Source organism: Lissotriton vulgaris, unplaced genomic scaffold (assembly GCF_964263255.1).
Source record: "Lissotriton vulgaris unplaced genomic scaffold, aLisVul1.2 SCAFFOLD_6399, whole genome shotgun sequence".
NCBI lineage: Eukaryota > Metazoa > Chordata > Amphibia > Caudata > Salamandridae > Lissotriton > Lissotriton vulgaris.
This window is the reverse complement of record NW_028254845.1, coordinates 36,154-50,201: the sequence shown is the minus strand read 5'-3', so window position 1 is coordinate 50,201 and position 14,048 is coordinate 36,154. Positions and strand designations below refer to the sequence as shown.

The window sequence follows — 14,048 nt, the reverse complement described above, 5'->3', positions numbered from 1 at the left end:
GATGTCGAAGCAGAAGACTGATTACATGACCTCTTTTGTGCAGCCTGTGTAATGGCAGAGTCAGGTTTTGGCTGAGAGACTAAGCAGGCAGGCGAATCCTCAGGTGCCCTATAAGTCTTGTCAATACGTGGAAGCACGGCAGGAACAGAATTAGGCTGTTCCATAAGTTTAAGGCCTTCTTTCCATATGAAGTCTATGATCGGAATAGAATGCACCCGCCTCAAAGTCTGATCTTTAAAATCATATAGAAAGCAGTCTTCTTGTCTGACAACCATAGGCAAGTGAAAGAGTTTGGCAGCTCTCGACATCAAAAGATGGAAACCCCCAATGTCAACTGGAGGCGACACCAAAGGAGAAGTTGGAGGAGGAGACTGAGTTTGTGCCTGGTAAGCGTCCCAATCTGCCATTGCAGCGTCCTCATCTGGGTCAATATCCATATTATTGCCATTATCCACATGAACAGGATGTTGTGGAGTAGGTGAGCCGGCTTGTGGAAGTGAAACAGATGGCTGTGTAGATGGGAGGCAGTGGAGAAGCCGGCGTGGATGGTGGGAAACAACAATTGTAGTCATCGAGCATGTATTGCAGATTGGAGATCAAGGACATAGGCAACTGTGCCATTGGAACATCATGTTCACCAGCATGCGAGGTTTCCGGAGCAGAGACGTGCAACTCTTAATCATCATCATCATCATCGTCATCATAGTCCTGGTATTTAATGTGTAACTCCGACGGGCTACTAGCAGCCCGTATGTTATCGTCCACATAGGAGCCATCTGAATCACCCTCTTCCTCAGAGGCAAACAGTTGAGGCGGAGGACTTGAGCGATGGCGCAAAGGGCTCAAAACCAAAGGAGCTGGGCGTTTGACAGTAGTAGCCGTAACCACTGTGAAACTGGTTGCAGTGGCCAGTGAGAATTGAGCCGTTGACGGTCCCGTCGACTACATTGTCGTCGAGTTTGCTGAAGACTTTCCTGGCGTCGACGATGATGGCAAGGTTACCGACGACGAAGGAACTGTTGCCGTCGACGAGGACTTTTGTCGACGTTGACTTTGCTGTCGTCGACGAAGTTTGTAACGTCGACAAAGTTGCAGTCGACGAAGTAGCCGTCGACGAGGAGCAGGTCCTCGACGGGGTAGTGGCCGTTGTCGACGAAGAGGCAGGCGTCGACGATGAGCGACACGTTGACGAAGCCTTCTTCGACGAATGACGTTTGGACTGGGCCGTCGACGAGACTGGTTTCTTCGTCGTCGACGTGATCTTGATAATAGAAGAAATAGGCCTGACCTCCTGAATCAGCACCGACGAAGTGGTCATCGTCGTCGACAGGGAGGTAGTCGTCGTCATTAGGACGTCGACGGATCTCGCCATCGGCGACGGGCTCGTCGACGAGCTAGTTCTCGTTTTACAGGACGAGGGCACAGAGGGGATCTGCAACGCCAGAGAATTCGGTCCCGCAGGCGTAGAGGCCGCCAGATCCCGTGGGGAGACTGACTTAAAAGCGTCCACGAGCTTCTTTATCTTAAGAAATGGCAAAGGAATGTCAGACTCAGACCCACGCTTCAGAGAGGTTGCAGTTTGGCGAGAAGAAACACTCTCTATATCAGACAAAGTGCTGTCCGAAGTCTTCAACTTCTGAAGCAACAGAAGGAGACGGGCCTCTCTATCCTTTAAAGTCTTATTTGAAAAGGTCCTGCAAAATTTACAACTCCTTACCTCATGGTCTAGGTATAAGCAATAAATGCACTTTTTATGAGGGTCCTCAGAGAAAAGACGAAGTTTTCCACATGATGAATAGGGTCTGAATAAAGACTTCTTCGTTGTAGGCTCTGAATAAAGACTTCTTTGTTGTAGACATATTTGAAAGCTTGAAGATGAAGAAAAAACTGAGCAGAGCACAGGGAGACTCCCTTCACACGACGTGCAGTAGAAAATCTGAGGGCTTGAGCTTCTGAGGAGAAGGTTCTAGAGGGGGTTACAGCCTGATTGGCTGGAAAGTGGACTATTATAATGACTTGGATAGGTTACTAAAGTGAGCTCTCCCTCTATGCGCCTATTTTGCTCCATGGTACTTCAAGACTTTATTTTTTGAAAGGAATATACATATTATGGAATTTTATGTATATATCTATATATATATATATATATATATATATATATATATATATATATATATATATATATATATATATATATATATATATATATATATATATCCAAGCTGCGTTTGTCCCCAGGACCTCCCGGTTTCCAAACAAAAGAAGCCGCCACTCCAGTCAATGTGTTTTTCAGAAATCCATAGTTTTATTTTTCGAACCTCTGCAGCATATTATCACAGCGAAAACCAACGCGTTTCGTGAGCTCCCAACTCACTTGATCACGGTTGTTACAAACACTGTTTGCTGAGAATAATTTAAAAGGGAGTCCCTCCCCCCCCATCGGTCACATGATTTCGACCATGTGTTCCTGTGACACTATGGCCTTCTGGGATTCGTAGTTTTGACATTCCAAAATGTAATTTCATGTTATTTTCACAAGAAAAACTTTTTCAAACCCTTTCCCCCTGTTTGACTGTTTTTTGTAAATCATTTTTCTGTTATATACATTCTCAATTCCTTCTGTACAGGAAAATTGAAATAAAATTCAAAATGAAATTAAAAGCCCTCAAGTGGGCTGACTCAGTCATGTAGATACATTGCTTATCATTTGCATATGGCATTTTTTGCAAATTCAATGTTTCCCTACTATGCATCGTTTGAGTCTTTTCTACATTCATTTTCAAAAATCTGACAAATAATCATTGGAGTCATTTTGTTTATCTCGTAGGTCCCGGTCTATTTTATTTAGACCTTTTGAAGCCCTCTGGTGGGCTGACATTGCATGGGGTGTTGAATTATGTCATTAAATATCCCAGAGATTTTTTATATGATGGTTTGTAACGTGGGGTTATGGAGGGAAAATAGTTTATATGGAGTACATTCAGAGAAGGCTTTCATTATTTTAAATATGTACATAAAGTTCTTCGGACTGGTTCAGACCAAAAGGGGTCATTGTTCGAAAGTTCAAGATATGGCGTGATTCCTTTTGGCGCAACAATTTTTCTCGATGTCCCCCCCGTTCTGTTGGGGGCAATGTTTCCAGTCCTAGAAATTTCAGATGTCGCCAGTTGCCATTGTGATTTGTCTCCATGTGTTTGGCCACAGCATTACCTCTGTCCTTGTTTGTTGTGGCCCTTGTATGTTCTAAGATACGCTTTTTAAGTTCACAAATAGTGCTTCCTATATAGCGTAGCTTACACGGACATTCAATTAGATAGACTGTGTATTGGCTTTTGCAAGTGATTAGTTCTTTGATCTTCCAAATTTTTCCATTGGCCATTTCAATTTGTTTAGTTGGTTTCGCTATCTCGCAAACTTTGCAATTGTAACATTTGTTGAATCCAACTGTTTTCAGCCAAGGTGTTTTTTTGCGGTTCATGAAATGGCTATGGATCAATTGGTCCTTCAAATTTTTGGTTCTGCGGTATGTAACCACTGGGTGATCGCCCATTTCCTGTACAGAAGGAATTGAGAATGTATATAACAGAAAAATGATTTACAAAAAACAGTCAAACAGGGGGAAAGGGTTTGAAAAAGTTTTTCTTGTGAAAATAACATGAAATTACATTTTGGAATGTCAAAACTACGAATCCCAGAAGGCCATAGTGTCACAGGAACACATGGTCGAAATCATGTGACCGATGGGGGGGGAGGGACTCCCTTTTAAATTATTCTCAGCAAACAGTGTTTGTAACAACCGTGATCAAGTGAGTTGGGAGCTCACGAAACGCGTTGGTTTTCGCTGTGATAATATGCTGCAGAGGTTCGAAAAATAAAACTATGGATTTCTGAAAAACACATTGACTGGAGTGGCGGCTTCTTTTGTTTGGAAACCGGGAGGTCCTGGGGACAAACGCAGCTTGGACATATTGCGGTTTGGTTCTACCGCGTGAAGCGACGCACTTGCCAGCAGCGCTGAAAAACAAGAGGAGAGCGGAACCAATCTGGGTTTAATATATATATATATATATATGTATATATTTATGTATATATGATTCTTACTACTATGTTATGTACCGTGGGACTCCCACTTCGACGAGGAATTATTCAAGCATGCGAATCTATGAAAGACACCCCTAATACTGGAGAAACAAAGATTTTAATAGGATCAAAACAAATCAAGACACTTTTACTTGGTGATGCATGGATGATACATATTCACTGAAACCAGATTTCCCCACAATATCATTTGTGTGCTATATTATTTTGATCAGTAAAACTGTGTCTGTGCAAATCTAGTGGCCATTTCAAAGGAAAAGGTGATCTCTAAAGGATAGTGTGATACAGCACAATGCTTTGGTAATGTGTATACAGGTGAGGGCCTTTAACAACAAGTATAGTTCTAAGTAAAAGGGCATTAGGCTATTATAGCATTCCAACCAAGGAGGGTCGAACATTCTAAAATAAAATGGTAGAAACAGGCAAACACTGCAATCTTGGAGCCACAGGCCTATAACTGTCGTTATTGGCCCTGAGCCACTCCATTGTGTTCAGCTGAGCTCTCAACATTCCAATGCTGCAAGTTATCTTCAATCTCCCAAAAATGTTTCATACATTATACACTATGGAACTATAAACCTTTCAGTAGCTTGCCTGACTGCTTAACACTACAGTTTTGAGTGATTAAGTATATGGCTTTACATTACTGGTTTAGTCTTACCCTCTTCTCTACCTACAGTCTTTACCAAACCCTTTTGTTGGAACATAGAGTAGTAAGAGTTATACAGAGTTTTGTAATAGGATTAAAGAAAAACAGATAACCATAATCTTCTGGAGATGAGAAATACCTCAAAAGACTTTTACAACATTTACAGGTTAGATTTTTTGCAACGTTTGTCCTATGGCTATTATTTTACTAGGCTTTCCATGGGTCATGTCCTTTACTGTGAGGTTTACGAATAGTCCCATCAAGTTTCCTCAAAGGAAAATCAATAGCAAACAAAATTAAACAATGTACCACATAGTAACCTTGCTTTCATATGGTCAGCCTTTTCAATGATGTTGGCTCTTGGTGCAAGGCTAAACAACAAAGTGGGCGGGGGCCCCAGGTGCAGAGTTTCCAGTCACAAAGAGTAAAATGTCCCCCAACCTAAAAAAGCCCAAACAGGAGACCCCCATAATGCAGTCAATGATGCCATTTAGGGATGTGGTTATTGGGTCCTTGACAGGACACACCTCAGGTCCAGGCTTAGTCTTTATACATGGTTAAATGTGATAGCTGCTCAACTCTGTTAAACCAAATCTTGAAAACCTCTGGTTATTAGAACAAACAGTGGGAGAACAAGTATACTATTTCAAAACTAGAAAAGATGCCAAAACCGGGTGAAAATGTGGATAAATGAGATACAGGAGATACAACAGAAATGTTCTTGCCACATAAAGCTACCTCTATGAAACAATTCTCTATGCATGACATTTACTAGATATTATACCCATGTACTTGATTGACTAATGTAAGTCGCAGATATGTTGTCTGGCTGCCATGTACACACCATCCAGACTGAAATAGAGTTATATGGATATTCTGTCACTACTTTGGACTGTCTTTTCTATGTTGGAAATAAACAGATGTATTTATTTATTTGAAGAAAAAAATAGAACTATATGAACAGATGTAATTTTCTGTTGGCGGCTGTTCCCAAAAGACCAGATGGCTCCACAAATTCCCACCAGAACATGGAGTTTAGGGTTCAACAGACTGCAAAAGGAATTAATGTATATTTAGCCCAAGGAAATATAGGACAAAAGTGTATATCTCCAGAGACATCGATGTACTCTGACTGGGCCAACAGTTTTTCACCACTACAGTGACACATGGCAATGTAAAGTGCTTTGCCTTACAGAAAAACACTTTATAAATGAGCATGGCATAGCTAATTTTGCATTTTACACCCGCAGATTTGGTTGCATATTTACAAAGTGGGACAAGCTAGGGTGAAAAAGTTCCTGTAATGAACATGTTTCAAAAGCAGTTTCCCACTGCATACATAAAGGTGCATTTTCCGTGAGCTGGTCCCATTAATGAAACATGTACTTTCTGTAACTTTGCTTCAGAGAATCATGAAGCTTTCATTTAAAATTATTTTCCTCTTTGTATTAAAAAATCTAATTCAATGGTCAAAGCAGTTTTTAGTTTAGAGGAGTAGGTTTTAAAACAATACTCTGTGCTGTCTGAGAGGAAACAGGTTGAGAACCAGTTTGCCCAAGTAGACTGCCTCAGAGAATGGAATACTCTTAATAGGTTGAAATTTGACGATTGGCTTCCTGTTGACAATCAGCTTAAGTTTGGGTGAAAGAAGGCAAAGTGGTGTTAGTAGTGACAAGGAATGGGTCGTTTTGGAGGGGCACAGGGCCGGATGACAAAACAAACAGGTTGCCATGAATGCTATTCTTTTTGTCAAGGAAATCCCAAGTGGCATTCAACAAATAAAGGCTAGGGCCATCTTGTCTGACGAAGTCTGGGAAGGTCTGAAATGTAGAAGGAAGTACAGAGAAGTATAGGAAGTATAGATTGGCTTTGGTTCGAAAGTTATCAGATCAGGTGTTGGAAATTCTATAAATCACTGGCAAGTGCATAACAGGGGACAGCCACCTTACCACCAACTCCCCAGTACTTTACTGACCTGGGAAGTGACAAAAACAAAGAATAAAACTCTACCTGGTTGCTAGAGAAAAGACACCCCAAGGACTCCCAACTCATGCAGGTGTAGGCACGCACAAGAAGTGGAACTGCACTCCAAGGGTCATAAAGTGTGCCTTCTGTTACTGGCTTCCTGTTTTAAAGGAGGCCAGGTGACCACTTTGGACTGGACCCTGAAAAATACTTGGCTGATATAGGCCAGGTGTTAGGATGCTTACCCTAAGGCCTTGATGGCTACAGGGGAGACCAGGGGGCACTTTTCAAAGTTACACACACTTCTGGGATCTCACTTTCAGCTTTGCCCCACTGGTGGATTTGGAGAACAAAAAATGTGACAACGGTTGAAGTAAAACCTCAGACAGGAGCAAGGCTGCAAATCCACTCCAGTGGCGAAGTGACTTCTGCAGCTCTGGAATCCTGCTTTGACTCACTCTCAGCCTTTGATGCAAAGACTGAAGGCTTCAGCTGGAGCTCAAAAACAATGCATCAGACTTAGAGAGCTCTTTTCCAACCTCGGCATTCTGCCGTACCCCACTGCAGAACTTTGAAAACAGCAAAAGGAACAAATTATGGATGAAATGCTATATAAATAAAACATTCACCCTCAGTCACAGATTTTGGTTTAATTTATCGTTTTTTTGCTCACAACGCCACCCCTGTTTGGACCCAGCTATTTGCAAATCAGCCTTGACCCTGCTCCCCATGGGGACAGTCCAGCCCAAACTGTTTGGCCAGGTCTTCCGTTGACCGGAAACAAGCATCATTAGACCAGTTTCAGTGCATCAGCCAGGCTAGTTTGAATCTAGTGGTACAGTGAGCACGGGATCCCCGTCTGGACATACCAGTCCCCCTTGGGGTGACAAAAGCAAAAAGAACAAATGAAGGACAGGGTGCTGAATAAATCAAACACTCACCCCCAGTCTGGTTTTAATGCATCGTTTTTTTGTTTACCATGCCACCCCAGGACTTTGAGAACCAGCAAACCTACTAAGTCACATGGCAGAACATTTCAACGGTATGAATTGCTTGGCTTTCCTGATCTCCGCTCCATTACAATCAGTTTAAAGTTGAGCCTAGGCAGTGATCACTCGAGAAGTTTGACTTTCAATTGGGGCCTTGTTTTTTCCATGTGGCTTTGGGTTTTAAAAATTCTATTTGCTTCCGCTTATCCAATTTTGATCATTTTGCGTTTTTTGCTTAAAATTGTTCTTGATTTTTCCAAATTGATTAGGTAATTTCACTGTGCTGTATTCTTAACTACACTGCTGTTCAGTACTGGTGAATTGAACACATTTCTCGGGGGAACTGCCTCTTGCTTGTGCCATTATAGTTTACGCAGAATAATTACAGATTCCTTTACAGCTGCATTGTGACCAAACCAGTGTGTGTTCAATAAGTTGTTAGATGCACTCTCCTGCTAAATTAATAATCTGCTTTCTGAAAGTGTAGTTTAGGACCACCTACCTTCAAAGGAAGTACAGCAGAATGTGGAAGCTGGTAGGGGACTGCCAGAAAGAGAGAAAGGGCTGGCTATTCATCGCAGCAGGCAGAAGCTTACTCTGAATAGGGATGTGATGGTAAGTTCCCACCTCCCATCAGGTAAAATCAGTTTCAAGAAACACATGACATTTACTTCCTTGGAGCTTTTTTTTAACCATATTTCTTGAGGGCCAATATGTGCCGTACAGTATATCCATAGACAGTGCATGTGCTTTTTTGGAAGGGGTCATTCCTTATGTTGCCTCCAACAGTGAGATTAGGTAAATAACATTGCTTCAAGCGCTCAATGGTACTGGTATAAGGAAACGTGTGGAGAAATCAAATGAAAACACCCCCAATCCCATTATTTATTTGAAACGTTTTATATAGCGCTGGCTAGACCCAGAGGTATCAGAGCACTTTACATGAGGAAGAACATTAGGATTTTCCCAGCTGTATTCCCAAATGATTATTCATTCCACTTTAGGCAGTGCTTTGACATGTCATCCTTCTACATCTGGTGACTTGCCAGAAGACTTAAGTTCACTTTGTACCTTTTAAAGGACAACTGCAATATGTGCGTGTAGTAGAATATATAAATCTACAAAATCTACAAAATCCATGGCAATTAATACGGATATGCTATATATGTAGAGACCGATAGGACATGCTGTGCTCATACACACACACAGTATACAATCACCACTGTCACATTACCTGTTCAAGCGAGACTGGGTGCTTAATGTAGACATTAGTCTGGATGTCCTTGGCTGGAAGTCGCTCCAGTTCTGTGTGGAACTCAGCAACTCTGTTCTGGGAAAGCAGAAAGAGCAAATTCAACCCAAGAAGCTGGTGCTTGTAGGCGGATTCTGGCAACTCTTCCCTGTGGGAAAAAGAAATCATAAAAATTACAAAAGCAGCAATGCAACATGGTACTTTTCCGAGCTAAAGAGGTTCTCTTTCTACCATGTTCTGCAATCTCAAGTTTTTCCCCAGGTCAATTCACTCCTTTCATATGTACATCTGCACTCCAAATGATTTATGAACCAAAATGGTCAGCCGTACAGCTTTCACGCAAATTAAAGAAATGTACTTGTCTGTCAAACATGCAGGAGGACTAATAAATTAGTTATTCACTGTTAATGTAAATGGACATAGATTACACTACCAAACAAAAAAATACATCTGCTCATGCAGAATTACATCGATACAAGGGTGCAGATTAACTACTTTTTGGGATTCACAAACAGTCCCAGAAGTAAGCTTACTAAGCTGTGAAAGGTGGGAATGTCAAGAGGCTATTCCTAAAGGGACCTGTAGTCCCACTGTTAGGGAGTGCTCTCTATACAAAAAAAACCACTCAGGGTGAACAGTAGCTCCCTTTGCTAAGAAGTGAGAATTTCTTCACAATCATGGTGGAGAAATCAAAACTTGCAATTGGATTTACACCTACCAATAATCCATTTGTTTATTCCTAGTAGGTGTAAAAAAGTACATTTGATCAAAAAAATAGCTTTTTAACCTTCTTTTTAATAGGGCCTTTTTTGTTTGCAGTAAGGATAAAACGATGGGCAGTGTAAAGGTGCTATACAGTCAAGAGAATCAATGTACAGCCTAATACTTTCAAAGAAAAAGCATATGTAAGTACCAAAGGATTCTACTGATCTCAAATATTATGACAGGCATACAACACTCCGTTTCCCTTTTTAAAATAATACTTACAAATAGCAAGGGGCTTTAACAGAATCATATCTTTATTCTCTCTTATTTAGCTAAGCAGAAAGGTAATCTGAAATTTCTAGTGAAGACATAAGAAGCACCTTTAAATAGCTGCTAAATGGTTCAATTTAACGTGCACAGACTTCACCCAGCTCTGGCTTTTGAACCAACACAGCTTTCTATTTTGAGACCCATAGTTATGTTTTTAACACTGTTGGTACAAGCTCAAATATCACACATGACAAGTCAACAGTGGCTGGTAGAAGATGTCACAAACGCCATAGAATTATCTATGCGCCTTTACCTCAATGTCTAATTTCGAAATATACAGCTACCTTTAAGCACAAACTTGCACCCTTTAGAAAGAAGAAGGAGCAGTGAAACAGCAAAGGCAGGTTTATGATCCCAATCTTTCATACATGAATAAATAGGAGAGCATCTGACAATGTGAAAGTTACAGCAGACAGTGAATGAATTGCAGCACAAAGGAGGGCACTCTTCTGTGTCTGGCAGAAAATTCAAAGGCAATTTAACCAGACTTAGAAGGACAAAAATCTGAACTAATGTTTCCACCAAAAATGAGACTACCTCCGTATTCAAGTAACCCAAGAGGAAGTTGTATTGTGCCTCTACAAAGCCAAAACCATGGGAACCGGATAGATGAATTATCAGTCTGCAGAGTTAGAGTACACAAAAGAAAGCAAAATAATATGTACATAAGAATCTGAAGAAATATTTTTGCCAACTGATTGGAAAATACTAAAATAAGTATGCTGAAAAGGTGATTTGTTTTTTATAATATAGTTTGTAAAATCTACAACTTAACATCCTGATGATCACATCTCCTGTAGTCTTCACTGACACTCCAGCATTGACATTGCCCTAAATCAGTCCTTCCTGGCCCTGCTTTTTGCTAGACTTGGTATTTTATTGAAGTGTACTTAATACACAAATACCTCCTAAATAAAATAGCATTTATTACTTAACATTATACTCCGTGCCCACAGTGTGTAATGCAGGAAAAGTGCACATAACAGCAGAGTAAAAAGGTTGCAACAGATGAAGATCAAATTAAGAAATATAACAAAGCAACATCATCACTTACTTGTAGTCAAAATAATAGCACTTTAGTTGTGCCATATATCGCTCAAACGATGGAATGTCTTTCTTTAAGATACTCCATTGGGCACCAATCTCAAGAATATCTCCTAGGGAAAGTAAACAAATGCGGTTAATCCTCAGCAGTTATTAAAGGGTTCAACTAAACCAGGACAAAGACAAAAAAAATATTGCATGTACATCTCACTCTAGATCAGCACATGGAACAGGGAGGACAACTAATCAAATGGCACCATGTGGTATCATGCCATTCATTATAAGGTAGAGACAGAATGTAGAACTGCAGATGGGACGTTTCTTATGTAAAGATGTACCTCAATAAACAATCTATTTTGCACTACACTGGAGTACCTGCTTCTTCACATTGGAGAGGGGTGGAATTCAAACCCACATGTGCAATGCACAATTGTTTCAAGACCGCACCCAATCACTTGGCATTGGCATCCATGGTTTCGACACTGGAAGGCATTCCAGTGTCGAAACTTTGCTAAGAGGGTGCATCGTGCAAAGTGTTCCTGACATTTTGAAATTCAGACATGGCAACAAGCTTACCAAGAAAACTTGGCACCCTTCTTCAAAAGTGTTCTCATGGTGTAAGTGAGACTAACAAATCTGGGTACGAACTTACTCTGCAATTTGGAGTGGGAGTTACTTAATAGTCTTCACTAATTTACTCTTGGGTTTAACACTGTCCTTGGTAAGATTGTGAGCTAGATACTCAATCTCAGAGAGATTAAACGTGAATGAATGAATGAATGAAACTAGATCTTATAAAGCGCGGACTTAGCCCAAGGGCGTCAAGGCGCTAAAGCAGACTATGCATGGAGAAGGCAGGGAATGTTAAGCTGCAGACTGAGTGAAGAGCCATGTCTTCAGAGCTTTACGAAACAGTAAATGAGAGGGAAGACCGGAAAGATCATAGGAAAGGGAGTTCCAGAGTTTGGCAGTCACTGTAGAAAAGGCACGGCCTCCCTACCTAACCTTTCTGAACCTTGGCACTGTAAGCAAGTTCTTATCAGCCGACCTAAGCTTCCTAGAAGGATTATAACAATGTAAAATTGTCTTGATACCCTCTGGACCAGTACCAGAAAAAGCCTTAGGAACTAAACATAAGGTTTTAAAAAGAATCCTGCGGTCAATGGGAAGCCAATGTAATGCCCTGAGAGAGGAAGAGATGGAATGGAATTTAGGCAGATTTATCACGAGCCTGGCACCAGCGTTCTTTACTAGCTGCAGCCGTAGAATCAAGGCTCTGTTAATGCCCAAATAAAAGGGCATTACAGTAATCCAGTCTGGACATCACAAGTGCGGCCACTGCCTGTTTACAGGAATCCAATGAAAGATAGCGTGACATTTTCTTTAAAGTTCTGATAATCCCAAAACAGGTGGAAACTGTCCTACTCACCTGCCTACTCATGGTGAGAGAATTGTCCACCAGGATGCCAAGAGTTTTTCCAAGTGGGACAGGGCAGAGACAGGCACCCAAAGAATCTGACCACCCATCGCTGAACCAGATATCTCATCTACAGCCAAAAATCAACACCTCAGTCTTCTCCCAGTTTACTTTAAGAAAGTTTGAACTCATCCAAGAAGCAACTGCTTCCATGCAGAGCCTGAAATTAAAAGCTGCATCTCTGATATTATGGGTAATGGACACCAAAATTTGAGTATCATCTGCATAGGATAAGACTTCCAACCCAAACGATCTTACAACTTTGGCGAGCTGAGCCACATAAATGTCAAAAAGCGTCTGACTCAGGGAGGAGCCCTGAGGGACGCCACACACCATAGTCTTGGGGGCAGAGAAAAAAGGCCCACGGTTCACCATCTGAGTTCGATCATTCAGAAAGGAAGCAAGAAGCCCCAAAGCTGAGCCCCCGATCCCTATCTACCTGAGGCGCTCTACTAGCCTCACAGGGGACAGGGTATCGAAAGCTGCTGTGAGGTCAAGAAGAATCAGCAGGGTAGTATGACCTGCATACGTATGTTATTGAAAACCACTGTAAGGGCCGTTTCCGTGCTATGCAGGCTTCTAAAGCCGTGTTGTGAATCGTCCAGCAATTGATGGTCACTGAGATAAGAAGAAAGGTGAAAACGGAGATGCATTTCAAGACTCTTGGCTGGGACCAAGAGCAACGAAATCGGACGATAATTCTTAAGCTCCACAGGATCAAGGGAAGGCTTCTTCAACAAAGGCTTTACCACTGCCGTCTTCCAGGACAAAGGATACTGTCCCTCAGAGATAGCCACATTCAGAACAGCAGTAAGATGTGGTGTAATTACATCTCAACAGCGTTTAAATATCTTAAGGGGACATGGGTCTAAAGGAGAGCCAGACTTAACACCTTCAAGCAATCTGTCAGTTTTCTCCTGCACTAGTAATGGAAAAGTGAGGAGCCTGGGGAAAGTCTCAGAGGAAGCCAGTTCCTCCATTACTGTGATCAAAGACGTGGACTGTCCAACATTGGCAACTTCAAGAGCCAGATATGTATCTCTAATTTTGGAGGTGAAGAAATCCGAAATTGTGTCACAAAATGACTGAGAAGTCAACGGTATGAGTTATTGTCGAAGCAGTAAGGGAATTCCAGTAGCACACAGTAGCCCCTGTGATGCAGAATGTGATTAATACATCCTTGTCCTCAGGGGTAGTTCCAACCATGTGGAAACAAGCAAGAGTAAGAGCGTTATTAAAAAAGCCCAACCTCAATCCTGACGATTGTTCCAACTACCGCCCTATTTCCCTGTTGCCCACTGTTAGCAAGATTGCGGAAAAACATGTTAACTCTCTTCTATCCACCTTCATTGAGGCTAATAATCTGCTACATTACACCCAGACTGGGTTTAGATGTAAACAGGGTACTGAAACGTCCCTGGTGGCTGTAATTGAGGAAACCAGGAAGATTCTGGACGAAGGGAAATGTGCGGCCATACTACTATTAGACCTCAGTGCGGCCTTTGATACCGTTAATCACGCGATTCTCATTCAGAGATT

The 14,048-nt window shown here is 41.6% G+C and overlaps 1 protein-coding gene across 1 annotated transcript in view; it reads right to left on the bottom strand.

Annotated features, from left to right (window-relative positions):
* PSMD8 (proteasome 26S subunit, non-ATPase 8) overlaps window positions 1-14,048 on the bottom strand; it is a gene marked incomplete at its 5' end in the record, with an annotated part of 54,506 nt that overhangs the window by 23,915 nt on the left and 16,543 nt on the right. The window contains 2 exons of the mRNA XM_086951774.1: window positions 8,936-9,101; window positions 11,043-11,145. Of these exons, the coding sequence (XP_086807900.1) occupies window positions 8,936-9,101; window positions 11,043-11,145 (269 nt within the window). The remainder of the gene's footprint in view (window positions 1-8,935; window positions 9,102-11,042; window positions 11,146-14,048) is intronic.